This window comes from Pieris rapae, chromosome 6 (genome assembly GCF_905147795.1).
Source record: "Pieris rapae chromosome 6, ilPieRapa1.1, whole genome shotgun sequence".
Classification (NCBI taxonomy): domain Eukaryota; kingdom Metazoa; phylum Arthropoda; class Insecta; order Lepidoptera; family Pieridae; genus Pieris; species Pieris rapae.
Genome location: NC_059514.1, coordinates 5,847,919 through 5,866,996, shown reverse-complemented (window position 1 = coordinate 5,866,996; position 19,078 = coordinate 5,847,919). Strand labels below are relative to the sequence as shown.

General features: G+C 32.5%; 1 protein-coding gene across 5 annotated transcripts in view; it reads right to left on the bottom strand.

Annotated features, from left to right (window-relative positions):
* Positions 1-19,078, bottom strand: part of LOC110992442 (protein trachealess) — a 149,528-nt gene that overhangs the window by 87,423 nt on the left and 43,027 nt on the right. For 4 of the 5 annotated variants that reach the window (XM_045628490.1, XM_045628489.1, XM_045628492.1 and 1 more), the window contains exon 3: positions 11,251-11,298. In XM_045628490.1, the coding sequence (XP_045484446.1) occupies positions 11,251-11,298 (48 nt within the window). Of the gene's footprint in view, positions 1-11,250; positions 11,299-11,908; positions 12,020-19,078 lie in introns of those variants that run through there. The other variant, XM_045628493.1, reaches the window with a different exon arrangement.

The following is a 19,078-nucleotide window of genomic DNA, read 5'->3' as shown; positions in this document are numbered from 1 at the left end:
ATCTTATTATGAACTATGAACCATGTTTTGAACTAGGAAGAGGTGGGTATAATGAGGTTCAAAGTGTATGTCAATGAGTGAACAAATTGCTAAACAACACGCAATATCCGACAATTATGTTAGGAAATCTAGTTAGACTATTGAGTTAGAAAATGTTCAAATCATATTATGAATTTTTACATTTTATTATGTCCCATTTACTTCTATATAATGCTAACTTATGGAGGCCGAGTTTGGTAGCTGAGATTGGCGAACGGCAATTACGAAACTTGGGCGCTTCCAAAGGCTCGCCTTGCCCTCCGCTAACGCTTGCATGAAAACAACGCTAACGCAGCGATGAAGATAAGTCTACACTAACTGCCATTAGGCTAACCTATGCCCTAAGTGTATGGGGTAAATACCACTACCTACAATAAAACAAAAATACTAACAACAAACTGATACTGGAGTCTCACAATGCAATGAAGGTAATTATCCTGACGAACAGGGTTACCCTACAGTGGATTCCGCAATGACGCTGCTGACGAACATGCGAGGAGAGACACCGGAATGATGCCGGCTGCCCCATATCCGCTAGCTTCCCTGCCCTTCTCGCAAGTGCGAACCTGGATTCGCTAATGATCTACACAACTCCAACAGCACCGTTGGTCGCGGAACGTGGACCACAGACAGTCCAAATGGCTCTGCCAACAGTTAACCTGCTAAAGCCATTCTCTGACCGTCTCCTAAATTCATATTTTTGTCCTAGGCGCTATTAACAGCCCCTTGTGCAGATGCTGTTTCAGCGCAGAGGAATTAGAGACCCACATAGGCCTGTGTGACTGTGGGTATCTAACGTACAGAAATCATCAGAGCATTGAGGTCGCTCCGTGAAGCCTGAGTACACAGGAAACTTCTGTTCTGTGTGTGTGGCTTAGTAAGCTAGGACACTGTTTACGCACAACAAACCAAATATGTACGGAAACTCCACCAACCAATACTAATACCAAAGTAATCACATTACATCTTAAATTGTTAATCTAGGTCTACACTGGTCCATAGGTCCCATAAGAAATTACGCACAGCTTAGTAGCTTGAGTGTGCGATTCTCATCGAAGGTTAACCCCGTTTAACATTACGGTGAAGGATATCTTCAAAGCCCAATTTAAAAATTATCACGAACATATACAGAAATCAAAGACCAAGACCAAAGGTAGTAAGACAATATATATGTATATATACATATACATATATATTTATAAAAACTATTGGTAAAATAACCTTTGGTCTTGGTCTTTGATTTCTGTATATGTTCGTGATAATTTTTAAATTGGGCTTTGAAGATATCCTTCACCGTAATGTTAAACGGGGTTAACCTTCGATGAGAATATTATACATATACATATATATATATATACATATACATATATATATGTATATGTATAGTAACTAACAATGCCTAAGTTTTTTTGTACTACTAGGCTTTCTGTTCACCTTTGCATTTTATTTAATCGCACATTTCGAGTTTCGACGTATCATGAATACTCATAAAAGAAGATCACAATAAACCTTTAACAATACGAAATCTTCAATCGAATCTAATAAAAGTGCACATCAAAACGAAGGAATTTCACGCGTTTTTCTCATAAGCCATTTTCCTACTCTATAGACTTGATAACAATGCAATCCTGCCTTTATTAAAACCTAATACACCCTATCTTTTTTGAACATTTAATTTGGCTGTATTACAATACAAAGCATTTGAAAATGAACTTTATTCCATGAAATTAGATTTGAAATTCCCAATTTCTAAATGCTTATCAAGATCGACAATACAGCATGGGAGTGTAATATGTAATACAAGCAAATAAGGTTGACTTTTGAATACAAATTAATGGAATTCGAAGTGTTACATTTAGTATAAGCTTAAAATAAAAACATCGATGTTATGTAGGTTTGTTAGCGCATTTCGCACCGAAAAACTGGTCTAGTGAATTAATTTAAACGAGTTATATCTTATTGAATATTAACAGAAGTCAAAGATTTTTTAATCTCATTACAAAATCGAGTATCACATTTATTATTTTTGAAAGCAAAGTTTTGTGAGAAAAACTCAATTCTGAAAAAAATGGCATTTATTATGACAGTCTGAAATACTACAATTCATTCATAGGTCATAGCGAGTAATCTGTATTAAACATGGCTTTATGGAGCGACTTGAACAGTCATTATTTTTTTAAATTCCAGTATCAAACATATTGATTTTATACATCAAGCACGTGAAACAAAACAGGCACGTATGATTAGACGATGACGACTGTGGAATCGACTACCGGCGGGGGTCTTCCCTGAGAGATACGACCTCCAACAATTCAAAATTCGAGCGTACTCCTCCCTTAAAGGCCGGCAACGCACCTACTAAAAATGGGTATCTATGGGCTGCGATGACTGCCTTTCTGGGCGTACCGCAGGCTCGTTTGCCCCCCTATTATATAAAAAAAGATAGGTATGGGTCTTTATGAAGTTTGACCTATTTGACAGCGCTACACTGACAATATTATTAGAGAGGCTAAAGATTCGAATTGGAATATGGACCAAGAAGACTTTAAGGCGACCTGTCTATACTGATATTCATATAGTTCGACATCAACATTAGCAGGCTCTCGACACACAATAAAAATGTAATTAAATCCAGCTAGGGTCATGGGAAAAAATCCAATTTTCTTTTACGACTCTAGAATCCCCTTGTTATGCACAATTACGTAATGCTGTTTAAAACTTGTCTTTTACGCATTTTTTCTTATACAGAATATGACTTGACTTCGTAGCTATTTTCACTTGGATTTTAATTATATTAGATTCTTAGATATAAATAAGATCTCAACAAACCACACTACTTTGAATTGTCACTGAGTATTTTATAATCATTTTTTTTAATGTTGAAAAAAATATAATAATGGTTATTGTAATTTGATTAGATCTTGAACATCTTATGCGTTTTAATATATATTTAAACTTGTTTGTAAGAAACTTCAAACTCACCTCTTGAAACATCAGTTTAAAGATCTTTTATTGGTTAGTTCATTGATTGGTATGTTCCATGTACCTACTATATAGTATATATATAGTAAGATTAAACTTGAAAAATACACAATTCAAACTATTAATGTAATTGAAATACTTACTATTATGTTAAATGGTGCATACTTTATAGTTAAACTAATCAGGGTTCAAGTTAACTGCCAATTTGCATAACTTCTTTCGCGACGTTAACCTCCTATTCGAGATATGGCAACGTGGATTTATGGCGGAGTGAATTTATGTGAATCATTTTAAGTGTACCTAAATATTATTTTATAAAATTTAATAAAAATGATTGGTGGTATGTGATTGCTTAGCGAAAAGCTTGACTGGCTAGTTCAATTCGAGATTTTTGTTTATTGCTTGAACTCTTAGTAACCTAAGTTTTATGGAGATGGTAATTAAAAAACTGCATAGAATTCATTAAAAACCAGTTTTAAATCTGAGAAACGAATTATTTATTTTATTGGTGTAGATACGAAAAAAGGAGGCTAAGTTAAAATCATATCGAGGAGAAAAATATTGGCGGGTGAAGCTCGTGTATAATAAAATAAAATTTGAAATATTTTTTTTCCCTTTTTTTTATTAAGTCTTGGATTGCTATTAACACAAATGGGCATTTTTTGAAATCCTCAATTTGAAAAGCATATTGTTTTCTTAAATTGAATGTTATCGCGATTCTATTATTTTTGTTCTTCAGTCATTATAAAGGTTCGATTACCCGGAAAATAATATTTAAGTGGTTCAAATTGTATTTTAAACTGAAATAATCTGTGACGAAAATAGAATCATGATTGTTTGGGCCACGACAATAACGACTAAGCCATGAAACCGTTCTGAAGAAGAAAATATCGATATTGTTGACAAATAACTGAATTTTGTAAGAATTATTGGATCAGGGAAAGTCACTTTATCAGGCGGCGGCTGTGGGTAACATTTTCTTAGGGGAAACGCATTATATTTTATGAAATTTCAACTATAAACAGCATAGCCGCTCTATAAAATTAATTAACTCGGATAATTGGCTAAAATTTAATTTAAATAATATAGTGCCTATTGAAGTGTAATAAACGGGTTTTTTTGGAAATTAGATTTTTTAATTATTTAAAATTTGGGTCTCGTATCAGTCAAAAACTTAGCATTTATAATAATCAAAACTCTTGTCTGCAGTTATAAAAAATCTTTTTTATGTATTTGTCATAGTGTTACACTGTTATTTTCAAACTGAGATTGTGCTACAATGTTCTAGAAAGATTCCTTGTAAGAATTTTTCTTAATAGAACTCGTGCATTAGTCCATAAAGATACGACTTAAGGCTCCTTTACACGCCCTAATCCTATTCCCTCGATAAATAATTTGGCATTGTATTAGCATACGTCGATTTATCTAGAGAATTATTATTTATAGCGAGCCCACCCCTCTACATATGTTAACCAAATCCTCTGCCAGATTAAGGAAATACAGAGGCGAAGATTATGCGAAGATATAAAAGGGTTTCTTGACTTAGCTCGATATTACTTGGGAGAACACGTTTTTTGTATATTTATGAGTAGCGGGACGTAAGCAAAATTCTGGTAATTTGAGGCATGAAACACAACCCTTTTTTAATACAACAAATTGTGTGATTTAAGAAAGTATACAATAAATGCTACCTATATGTAATTGTTTTATTTTATTTGCAGAAAGATTCATGATCATGATTAGAGCAGGAGGAATGCTGTAGTGGAGTGTTAGATGCATCTTCATCGCTAACAAACAAGTGAAACAAGATGAATGAATAAAGTTTGCTTGTAAGATATAAAAAAGGGGCCTGTGAATTACGTGTGCATTTGATCCTCGATATTTTATTAGTCTACGCTAGAGTTAACATCAATCACGAAAGCACCGCACCCGCGAGGGACTAACTTTGATTATCGAAGTTTGACATCTCAGCTCTATTCTATGCATTACTAGTATCTAATTTACCTATATTACTAACTACTTCTTCTCTCGGTCGAAATTCTAAAATAAAACTGTAGTATACTCCATTTTAGGTGTTTTATTATTGAAATAATATAGTGAATTAGCCATTATCCATTAATATTTAAAGTTCTTACATGTAAAAATACTACCAGACTCAAAGACAAAATAAATAAACTTGGTACTAAAATAAGGTTTTAAATATGGAAAGCTCTTCGTCTAAGTGCCTAATAAGGGTGAGAAAAGACAAAGCGCCGTCGATTAGCGTTGACGCGCGACAAGACAGCTAACACTGACTTATTAATAACAACCGCATCAGATCCAGTTAATTAAAATCAAACATTTTGAAACACCCTCAAGCAGGGGTAACTCGATGACATCCTGGCAATTATTATTGTTATGAAAATTAACTTGGAAAACTTACATACCTATGCTTGAGAAAAAACTGCTTTATTCCTTCACCCTTAACTCCTTTATATTGTTTTGAAAAATAAGTATACTTTTACATAGTCTGAATATATATTGTACAGCTGTTGTAGAATAACAGACTTTTAATATTAAAATCAAGTAAAATATAGCATGATCAAAGAGTGCTTTCAAATATGTTTCACAAGCCAGTATTTTCCATGTTAACGCTATTCGACGGAGCATACATCAGACATTAAGAACTACTTCAGATGAGAAAAAAGCTAAAATAGCATTCATCTATAACATCTGTACCAACAAAGATACCATTTATACGTCATGTCAATGACAAATAAGACCAATATAAAGCGAGACAGTAGTCGGGTTATCGCGTCAAAAAACGTCAAAAGATGCCGCCACTCGTAGCTTCCATTAATCAGAAGTCGAGGGTTGAAGACACTTAATCAAAGTATCACAATATGACGACTATAATAGGTACATGAATATTTATAAGGGAATTAGGCTCGCCCGAGACGCGACGCTTCATTTTAAACGGTGTGGCCTCGCCTTAATAATTGTTTGCGAAGAGACAGCTTTCTTTTTTTGTTCTATTGTCTTTCATATTTGGCTGGTAAGAAATAGTGATCATTTTGGCGGATATCATATGGCGATAGCATTGATACGAATTTTGATGAATTAGATATATTTACACCTTTGAAATAAAAACTAATTAGCGATAAATGTTAAAAAGCTATGAGCTGTGAACCATTGAAGAATGCAAACGTATTTTATAAATATTTATAATGTAGAGATAGTTTAAACGCGGTTCAATTCGCTATTATATTTATATGCATTATACGCGTGCATTAAGAACAATATAAACTTGAACTTTTGCCTAAACCGAGCCATTAGAATAACAAAATAAAAATAATAAAGTTGTACGCTCTTTTAAATCTATAATTAATTTTAATTTACTATCAAAGATAATTTAAAATTCCACAATTATTTCTGAAACTTTTTTTTTATATTATCACGACTTTTTGCCGAACGGGTTAGTTTGGATCTCCACGTGTTACGTAACTCCTGTATATATAAAACACACAAATAGGGACACAAACCGTAATACGTAGAAACAATTGTTCAACATGACCGTTTTAATTTGGAGGACGAATTAGTATTACAAGTGACCAAATCCCGATTTAATGTGGCGTTGGTCACTCGATCCCTGGATCATGACTTGAGCTCGGGATTAATATGTAGGGACGGAACTTCGGTACTTGCTAAAGAAATTTCAACCTTAATATAGAAATTTACGGTGTAAAATGGCTCTTGGGCAAATGTTTGCAAAATAATTTTTAGGGCCCTCAGAAAGTGGTTGGAATGTAAAAGCATTTCGGTGTAAGATTATGATATTATGAAATATATTGCTTTAGGTAATTTTGGTATAAATTTTGTAGTTTTAAGGTTAGAGTAGAATTGTTTTTCTTAGCTATGTTTAGAGATTTGGCTTTGTTTCAGACTTACGCTTTGTTAGTCCCTTTATATTTCTTACTACGTTAGTACATATTTTGTTTCGCTAAGGAGGCCTAGTCTTACACATGCAACTCTTGACCCTGAAGTCGAAGGTGCGAATATCACAAGGCACCAATGTACTTTTATATGAGCGAGAAAAAAGCCATCATTAAGAAATTTGTCTTGCACCCAAAGATGGCATGTATCAGGCATTGACGCTTTACCTATTAGAAACTATGAATGACAAAACATATACAGAAATCTGTTTTTTTTTGTAATTCGCTTATTTACGAGAAAGTTATATTGAATCAGCTATATTTTACCCTGATTAGGTAACGGGACAGTTAGTTTTTTTTCTTTTAACATCCTGTGTATAATTCGAAGTTCCGTTTTAAATACCCAATCAAAATCGATTTGTAAGATAAACAAAAGAAAGCACGGAATTCTTATTAAGAAGACATAAATTAGTCCACCCTACTAATTGGAGTTGAGCATTTTTCAGACATTCGGAATTTATGCAAAACATTTGCCGACAAATTAAAAGCGCTAAGAAAAAAGTATAAATTAATGCACCCGGTACATTTTTAATTATACCCTCCCTTTACGTAAATTTAACTATAGAGCGCGGCTACCACTCGTAGCTTGATAAAATATTATGTGAATGAAAGTGACTTACTTCTTATTTTAATGTGAATTTATAAGTGTTATGATAAATTAAAAAAAAACTATTTATGTGATTTCAGTTGTGGTCAGCGGGAGACTAAAGTTATATTTAGGTGCTTAGATCTGAAAGACTATTGTAGAATGTAGAATGTTTAATACAATTATATAAGAATGTGGTATCGTCACAGTATTCTTTATTTATTTTTAGCTTATGTAAGCCGAAATTATATTAAAAAAAATTTTTTTTCTTATTACTGATCTTTCTTTTAAGTGATTTTTTTTAAGTCACAGTACATACTTTTTACAAATAGGTTACTCCGGCGAAGAGTCGATAAAACTATTAAGCAGCAAGTGTAAGCGGGTTGTTGATGCTGGACTGTTCAATACTTAGCAAAAAGCTAATGTTACCGCCAGCAATGATAATTATCCGAAATGTAAAATGTCATAATATCGCTTTACATCGCCTTTTTTCAGTAGTGAATTAAGACTTGTAAGGTAATTTTCAAGAGCACTTTACCAAAAAGCCAGTGGATCAAGTACTAACGAACTGAGCTAAGTAAAAAACTGAACGTTTATTTTTTTACAAAAATACATGCAATTTTCCTATAATACTAAACCACATTGTCACAAAATTAAAACAATTTTTTATATATAATAATAATATTAAATAAATAAAAATATTAATAAATATCTAGCTAAATTTTTAGTTTATAACTGTTAATAATAAAAAACGAACTCTAGCACAAACTTGTATAACTTCAAACCATATGCGGTCGGCGTAAGAAGTATACAAACATAAAAAAAATATTAATATTAATGAAAACGTAATTAATTTCGATCAGATTTAATAAGACAATGAATAACTCTTCTGATGAACACAAGAAGTATATCTTTAACGCAACTGCATATTTATCGTTATACAACAGTTTTTATCTTAAGTATTGTCCGGTTTTTCAAAAAACGACATGTAATTGCTACGAGTCGTAATCTCTCATTAGAAAAGAAGCTCGATTTCCTCAGGATGTTTGCTTTCACGAGCGAGTGTTGAAGGCACATGGACCATTGGGGCACAGCCGGGTTCGAACCGACTACCTCAGGGAAAATGGTCGCATGCTGCAGCCACTAGGTCAACACTTCTATTAAGTAACGACTACTTTATATGGTTATAATTGTCAAAATGAACAATCGTAAATATATGAGATTCCGTCGCTTTCTAAAGAATTTCCATATGAAAAAGCCTTTGTGTAGAAACAATTTACTGTTCTGTAGACGGCTTATTATTTATTTTTTTATGTGGGAAAGTTACACTTGAAAGAGAAAGTTGAATAGACAAAATGTTTGTATAAAAAGCTAAAATTTTTGTATTTGATTAAATATTATTCCAACTGGCATTTATTTTATAATATATATAAAATTTAATCAGTCATTTAAATGTCATGCTATACACAAGTCTATAGCAATAAAGTAAATATCTTTGCTACCGTATATAATGCATGTCTCTACTAAATGTAAAACACTCCAAGCTACTCTATAAATCACTAGAAATAAATCTATCCGACTCATATGCAAATTAGATTAAAACAATAACAATAAAGAATCGAATAAGGCATCGATAAATCGAATATCGAAACGATAGGATCGATTGTCCCTTACTAGGCACCACTAATTACTCCCGTATTGTATTCGAATTATATTTCCAATAAATTGTAATGAGGTTATACAGTTATAGATCTTATCTGTCTCATCTTAAATAACCACTGAAATGGTTTGTGGTTAATGTCGAAAGTAACTTCAAAGGGAATTCTATTTTCGGATTTGTAATTACTTTATTCTTTTTTTTAAGATGTGGCCTAGTAACGAGGTCTTTGAGCCAAACTTGATTCTTCTCCCACAAGCATAGACAATATGAACTAGATAAGATTCGAATGTTTGGTTTAACTTTGTACTTGAACTACTATAATTATTTTTAAATATTATATACTAGCAGTCGCGCGATGCGTTGTTCCCGTGATATGGCGTTGTAACCTATGATTTAGAGAAAAGGTCCCATCCTCAGAAGGAAGTAGAAATTCGCAATGGCAATACTTGTCAGATGAAATGCTTTCGACCACTAATTAAAAGTTTTCTACTCAAATACCTTATGTTGAGGTGGAGGGCTGAAGAGTGTGGAGCCATATGTACTTGAGAATTGTATTAAATATTATGATTTGCCATTGCCAGAAAAGAAAAAGAGGATATAAGATTGCAACACGGGTGGTCGGGGACGTCATTGTTATTTTTTGACAAATCAATAACAAGAGAACAAAATATATTCAGGCATCCCTTAGTATATATATTATTTTTTTTAATTATAATAATATTAAAACATACTTTACATTTAGCCTGATTCGTCGTTATTCGTAAAGGCGTTAAAGATATGTAACAATTTTTTTATCAAAGTCAATTCAAAGACTCATATGTATTTAAAATGGCGTTAGAACGCCAATACTTTTGAGCTGTGAGAAACAAGATTAGCATTTTTAGAGGTGGGATTACTGGACGCAAGCTGTTTGTTTTAGATTGCCTGGAGCTCGAAGGGGTTGCAATTTTTGAATTTCAATTTTGTCATCACTAAAATAACAGTATACAAAGTCTGTAACTACTGATCTTTCATAAATATTACCGCTTTGCAGAAGCTTTTAGTCAATTAAATACTGGAACATCACCTGGGGCAGTGGCCCCGCCAAGTCAAGCAAAAAAGCCACGGCTATCCTTTTCTCAAGACATTTGCGACCCGACATATAGCTTGGATAAATCGTTGTGAATAAAACTGGACGCCTGAATTTTTTTTTTCTTATTTATTAACAACATATTAGAATTATGTATTGATATGGGCACTATTAGGATGTTGTTAGTAAAATCAGTGACGCTACAGCCTCAGAATTCTGAATCTATTTTATAATATCTTTTTTAAATCTAATAGGCAAGTGTTCAGTGGCAATCTAATAGGTGCCTGACATATGCCGTCGACTTTTTGGATCTAAGACATGTCGGTTTGCTCATGATGTTTTCTTTCACCGTACGAGTGTTAAATGCGCACCTAGAAAGAAAGTCACAGTGCACAGCCGGGGATCGAACCTACGACCTCAGGGATGTGAGACGCACGCTGAAACCACTAGCTGACACTTCTCAGTATAAGATGTTAGTTAAGCCAATTACTAGTACCTTAAGACCAAAGGCCCCTGGGTAGAGACTGAAAAAGTTAACCGACTCGGTGTGGATTTTACAACATTTTACGGTAGAAGAACTGAGTTGCGAGATTTGTTGATTTTACAAGTTGTGTTTTTGATGGCATTCTGATAACAATGAAAAATTTATTAGATTCCATAATTTATACATACATATATATCTAATGAGATTGTTTTTAGAAATTGGTCAGTTATAAATTATTCTAGCTAACATTATAAAATAATTTATCTCTGTTTCTTCAAATGTAATAAATAGAAACGTGCGAAAAAACTTATAGACTTATTAATTTTAGTATTAGTTAGTAAAACATATTTTTAAATAAACTTTGCCTTTATATTAAACAAATGTCATTTTTTATGGTCATTCTATCATGCTGTATTTAAAAATAACGTAAATTCTTTTAATATTGTGAAGAAAACTTACCGGCTATTTACTGAGGCAGTGTTTCCAGCGCCATCTACAGCTGGCTTCCTGTAACAAATATATTTAATTACATTCTAAAGGAATATCTAAACACAATATTCGGTTTATATAACTAAATAATAACTACATATAAAATAATAGTTATAATAATCTAATGAAATAAATAACTGATAAATTAAAATTCATAATATGTAGCCTTTTAATTAATACATGTTTGTTTTTAAACGTTAAACTACGGCGCTTATACCTATATCATAAAATGTATAAATAACGATTATGGAAAATGTTATGTTTTTTAGCTTTATAATAACTACAATTCTTCTTTTTCTGTTTAATTTAATATAAAAATATTTATTCTTATAAAAAATACAATTATATAATGAGTAAATAACTAGGAAATGCTGCCAGCGGTAAAGGGACCAAACTTTTTAGTTTTCCATTTATTTATTTTATTATTATGTAGGTTAAGAATATTGTCAATAATCTTATTAATTATTGCATAATAAATAAAACATAACTATCAAAATTAATTCAAAAATAATTTAATGTTCACCGTAATTGCTATTTTTTCTTTAGATTGGTACACAGACTAGAGCAAAACTGTACCTAACTGTCATACTCTATCTATACCTAAATAAAAATAAACAAAGCTACTTACATCCAATATTGATCTATAGGTAGATGAGGGCCATAATGGTTTGACAGATGATATGGAGCACAAAAATTTACCATTGGAACTGTGTACATTTTCTCTATTCATACGATAACCAACTAGACTCCAGAAGATAAACCACTTCTTATATGGAAATTAAATCGTTTTTAAAACAAACTCCTCAGCGATATTAGATAATGATCAGGCTTTTTTTCGGTACTAAATAAATTCAAAACTCTCGTAAAACGTAAATTAACTAATAAAACTTTTTATAAATTTGACGATTATTTCAATTTGTATTACTTAAAAAGAGTGGCGGGGAATTTCTTGCGAGTTCTTCTGGCTCGCTTTACGCCTTTGACTTACGAACTGGTAGTAAATGTGCATTTAGAATTAAATTTACATGTTTTCTGTTGACGTTCGTAAGTTTACTTGGTTAATTTTATGAACAAATTTATTTTGAGTTGGGAGTACATTTTTATGTATTATTTTTTTATTATTAAAATTTTATAACGTTATTTAGCGTTATTTGGGAAATAGTTAATAATCTGGGATATAATAGTTCGCCTATTATGTCTTTATTATGAAACAAAAAGTTTGCAAATAACTGTTGAAAACTTAATATTAATTATATAATGTTATTAAATCTTGATTTAAGAACACCTTAACCTAAGAGCAACCGCAACTTGGAAGTTCACATTATTAAACAGTAAAATAGCTTTTCCATCTAATTTGAAAAAATCTTCTATACTGTTTGTAATACTCTAAAGTGCACAAAACGCGTAACCAGAAATACGGGGCCCAGACGCGTTCATAATAAAACCTCATCAAGCGATTCAAGTTAGTTAAACGAATTCCAAATTATTCACATAAATAGTAGTACCTCGTAAAGCCACGCCGGCGCGACCAATCAAACAATAGTTCCACTTAGCGGTCAACAGATGTCGTCACTCGTTAACACCCGCTGCGCAAGATACGAAATTAACGATTTAAATCACCGTATTAAATGCGTTTATAATGAGGTGTACTTGTACACCAGTTTTTACAGGCCTTTTATGTAATGCTTGAGTTTTATGAACTCACAAGTCACAAGACATTCTAAGATATCGTAATAACAATGCGTTGTTATTCGGTTTAATAAATAGAAGTTAGATGTTTATATATAAATTCTTAAAAGGCCGGCAACGCACTCGCGAGCCCTCTAGCATCGAGAGTGACCATGGGCGGCGGTATCACTTAACATCAGGTGAGCCTCCTGCCCGTTTGCCTCCTGTTCTATAAAAATATTATAGAATAAACAATTGGATATAGCTTTATCTACGCTCAATTCCAGACATATACAAACATAATAATCATCACACCAATTACAAATCGATTAAAAGATCGATTTCAATTCGATTCTGATTTATTTCCGATTGTCGTAACGAGCGGCGGGTTCAAAGAGACGGTCTAAAGACATTCGTCATGGAAATGGTTAATTTTGAGTATTTCTTGTCATTCCTAACGTTAACTAATCTAAACGGTTATCCACTACAAAGTATTTAAAAAGGTTTCGGTGTGTCTAATGTATCTATTATTAGGCGTCCTAAGTCTTATAGGACATCAATAAGTGAAGTTAAGCAACACTTTCCGTTGTGTAAACCTTGATGAGCCAAATGCGAATATTCCACATTTAAACTTCAACTTTGACAAAACAATTTTAAAAGAAAGTAATATGACCACTGCCTACGGACACTACAGTTGGCTCGGATTGTCGCCATTTAAGTTGAATAAGAAATCCTTGATGCAATAACTGTAAATAATTGATAAATTATTTTTAATTATGATGGACTATAAATCGCTACGATTTAGGAAAACTATTACAGCCCATAACCGCATGTCACAAAAACTTCAGTGAATTTACTAATTGGTTGAAAAACTACAATTAACCACAATACTGAGCTTCTGGCATTTATTTGCAGGTTACAAATGTCTTCATTAAGAACCGCAGATCGGTAACGAAAACGAAAAACGATCTCCCACATCGATACTTTCCAAGAAAACTCAAAACCTCAAATTCCTCGATACATCGAATAAGGACCGCGAGCGATTAATCGGAACGATGCGAATAAGCAATCGATCACAGAGCACCGATTCAAATTATTCGCAGAAAAAGTTACGTATGTCATAAACTTCCACATCACTTTCTAACAAAAAGCAGTTCTGTAATACCTATATAAACACCGCTAAAACTTTCAAAACTAAGCAAAACTTTACTAAGCAGTTTAATAGTGTTGCCGATTGATTAATTTAAATTTCGAATTAATGTCCAAGTTCTATTTTCAAACTATCAAAGTTCTATTTTCGAATTCGCGTAGGCCTGCGTTCCTCGCGGCGCACCACGTGTTTATGCGGTGACATTGCACGCCCTCCGGAAAATTTCACAACCCTCCTTGCACTTGTGTTTACAATGCCTCAATAGTATTCATGTGTGAGTGTAATTGGATAGCGATCTGTAACCGGGACATCTTAATGATTAATTAAATCCTTGTTACATTTGACTTTTAACTTGAGCCTTAATACAATTTCAATCCCAGTTTTGAATATTATTTGGAGTTTGAGTTGGTAGGAAATTTAACTCCTTATTTCAAATTGATCGGTTCTTTTAAATGCCTGTCGACTATTTTGAATATTTATTTTCCTTAATATTGCAACCTGAATGTATATCGAAAACGATAATAACGGACGAATGAAATGAATGAATAGAGAACAGTATAATATAGGTAGAGAAACTTTTCAGCGGTGTAAATAAATAAATATTCATAATTATTTATTTATTTATTAATTGATAACACGTTTAACTTAAATTAATCATATCAATCAATCATAAAGAAACAAAAGACATCATTTTTTATTTTACTATACATGTTTTACATTAAATCTTCCCTGAATTTCCACAAATATTTTTTAAATCAAAATTCCAAATCGGTGCAGTGATTGTCGAGTTTTACGGAGACCAACGAACAGCTATTCCTTTTTACGCATTTAGATTATTTCATACCTTAACAAATTCATCTGCCCAGTTCAAACAAAAGAATATTCTCGTCACAAACATAGAATATTTCTCCTGATATTAGGATAATGTGACAGAACATAGGCAACATTGTGTGAATAATATATGCGAATCGGAGAGACGCCGCGCACGCTGTCAATTATTTATCGTCATATTATTATAGTCCAAAATATCCTACGCTCAAATTGCTGAAAAACTTTATGTAGTTAACTAAACTAATTTTGTAGTTTTCTGTATCTAAGATTTAACTTCAAATGCTTTATATAACTACTATAAATTAATTTGTTATACAGTCTGTATTTAAATATTAATTATAAGTACACGACCTCCTCTAGAAAACTGAAGGCTTCTTGTAAGTCCTTTGACATGTCTTTGACATTAATTTCCAATCCTGCCCTCTCTTTTATTTATGTTCTAAATGTTATAATTCCTGAGTAAATCGTTAACATTGTGGTACAATAAAATTACAAGGTATAGAATTAAGCTGGCTGATCATTGCCTTTTTGAGGTAGTTTTGGAACTTCATCATCTCAATTCTTCATTAAACCAATCATAAAACCACAAACTACTCTAAGAAATATATATAGCTCAATAGTCAATGTTCCAGAGCACAAAAATAAGCACGACAATATCCAATATGCAAATTGCAGCTACTGTAATGAAATTAGTAATTTTTGCGAGCGAATATTGGATCTCGCCGCGGGGCAGATTAGTATCGGAGCGGGTTTGCAAACATATAGTTATCTACCAGAATACGAAATAATCTAAGGTTATTTCGATGAATATTGAACCGTGAGGATATTTTGATGACGTCAGGTGTTCTAGTCTAGACATAGTCTGCAATTGTTTCAGGAGTTTTAAGAATGCAAGATAATTTTTTTTTTTGATAATATCAAAATGGATTTACTACCTAACATCTGTACGGTTCCTGAGTCACAAGGATGTTTTAAATAATGTTATATATTTATTTATAAACTCCCGGACAACAAAATAAATCATAAATTATTGGTAATGGTGCTATGAATTTCTTACAGTGTATGCCTGAATGCGAAAAACACTAACGATTGCGAGGAGGATTGCGGAGTGCGAGGTCACATTTCCGTAGTACTAGTAGTAGGATATATATCAAAACGAATTACGATTAAAGACACGCTGAGCTCAATCAAGATACAAAAAAAACATTGTCTTATCCCTGGCACCGTTTTTGAGTTCATTAAAAATTAAAGAATTTGTTTTGCTTGTTGTTAGTCCTTCGTATAGCGTTCATGGGCAGAATAAGCTAACAACTATAAAGAAGTAATAATCAAGGAAGAGCGAAGGTGGATAATGCAATAGTAATACAAGTTCGGTTTACTGCCGACTTGGGATCATACAGCGGGGGACCTAATGACAATTTATAGGCCACTGTGCAAGTCAGGGGTACACAACTCTTAAGTTTGGTATTAAACTTCGAAGTAGGTTAGTTTCAGTGCCCTGTAATTTCTGCTATCACCGTAAGATGTTGTGGAATATATGGAATTCATAAATAGAAAATGGAAGAAACTCAATCGTCGTGCTTTACTAGATTTCTTTATTGTGCGATGTCAATAATGGAATTAATTTATATGCGGAGGATAGGATAGACACATATCTAATTTTGACGTCATCATTTTTGTGTCTCTGATTCCCTCATGATTTTCTCTTTATTATGCACTTGTGTCTTTATTTTGCAATTACGTACGTATGCATGTCATTAAAAAAACGTATTATAAAAAAAAATTAGTATGTTTACTGAAGTTTCTTCCACATAAATTATGTTAGAATAATAGTAGTTACGTTGTAGATAACTTGCTAACACAACAAATTATATAGCCGGTCCAGTTTGTAACTAGTACACCATAACGTTGCATACCCCTGACATCTCAGATACCGCTAAGTAACATCACCTGATGCCGTGACATTCGACCCTTACTTTGTTTTATTTTTTACCGCAAAAAGTTTATTGTTCAGGGGTGATGCATCTGCAGTTAAATATTTAGCAAATACTTCGAAGTGATACTTGAAATAAAGGAAATGTGATTCATAAACAAAAGACATTGTGACATTCGTGTTTTACGTATTAAATGAGTTGTTTTTAAATGTTTACGCAACAAAGTACTTCCGTCTTCTGTAAGTCAAATAAATTGACTTGATATTCATTTGTTTTTTTTATTTATCGTTTCCCACGTTAGCACACCTTTTAGCATAACTTTTTAGAAAATATAACAAACATACAATCTTTACTTATTATATAGGTTAGGTAAAATAATTACAATTAATTAATAAGTCCACTGAATTAATTACTGAGTCTAGAAACTTTTCGAACTATCAACAATTATTTCATCAACATAGGTATTTCATCAGAATATCTGGAAAGGTCTAGATAAAAATGCGTATTATTCACGAGATTCAAGTAAACGTGTACTTAAAGGAATTTAGCCATACATCTGAGCCCTTAAGCTGATCGCAAACAGCTAACGGCCTATATCAGTCACAATTTAAGCGAAAATACAAGAGCAACCGATTTGGTGCTTCGCTTCGTTATTTCATGTACTGACAGCAAAAACACTACAGAAAACTTGTTAAAAGATATAAACTATGTATATATACATATATGATAAAAAGTCTTATACCAATGAGTGGCAAAGACTTCGTCTCTTCTCTATTAGATTTCAGTGTGCCGCGATAAATTTCCCGCCATAAATATGTCATCTGTGAATGTAATTCTGTCAGATTACTGGATTTCTCCTTAGTACCCCATAAAACTTGACCAATTCACTTTCTTCCAGCTTGTTAATAGTCGTCCCAATGTCCCTTACATAAATAGACTATGATCCTAATAATACAATTTGAATCTAAATTTAATTTTTTACTTTTAATTTTTTAGAAAAAACTCTTTTTAACGGATTGAAGCTAGAGTAATAATTATTTTACATAATATAAATTTTTTCCCGACTTCGCGTGCTTTACATTGTGCGTGGTCACGGTGACTGTTATTTTTTTTTAACTTTTTTTTCAGAAATTGTCTCTTAACTTAGACATTGAATGTTACAATTTAACTTAAGACTAATAAGTAATTTCAGCCTAACATAATGAATGTGTTCAATGACACAACTTTCAGTCTCTATTAAGGTGAAACATTCTGTTTTGTGCTAGCACTTAGCACTTAAAAGTTCTCACTAGGTCTATGGTCTCTGAAACATTCTCGACATTCACCTGATAGTGGCCTTCGTTCGTAAGTTGAGCTGCGGACGGAGGTCGTCATTACCAATATACTCATCTCTCTATCTCTAAGCACTTTTTTTAGAATCGTTGAATTGTTACTCAAGAAAATAGGTGACATGCCACTTTCGTTTTGCCTCACTTTTTTGCTCACCTTACACAGAAAGTAATAAGTCAGCAAAAATGTGCATACAATGCGTGCATTTGAAATGCAAAGCGCACGGGTCGAGACAACGTCACTCAACTCAACTGTACTCGTCAACTCAATTGTCTTGACGCCACGTAATTAAACAAGTATTACTAAGGACAAAGAAAACACTTTATTATGGATATAAAAGATAGTAGTAGGTAAATATTAGTAAGATAATAGTAAGGAATAAAAAATCATACTAAGCAAAGTCAAGTGCCTGATCAGGCTCCTTTTAGTATGACTTAATAGAGTCTGGGCGGAAATAGAAAAAATATTGTTACGCGTTATTATTATTATTATTATTATGTATATAGCACAGCAGTTTAATAAGCGCGTAATAATGCGTGCGTATTTTGAGATTTGGAGAAAATATCCAATCTATTTTTAAAAGAGTTCAATGTTGTTGCACTGATTACTCTTTCCGGAAGCCTATTCGAAGTTAAGCTTTGTATTATTTATTCTGAAAAAAATAATATTAAGTATCAACATGATTTTTGTACTATAACGACGTGCATATATATTCAGTTACTGTCAAAAAAGAAAAAAAAAGGAAATAAATAATTAAAAAATATATCAAAGTTGAAATAAACTAGTGCGCGTTAATATGGTTGGCTGACCTATGTTACCTATAATAACTTGTAGTAGGTATTTATGGCTCATTATAGCAGTTTCATCCTTCTGAAGTTACGTCGCA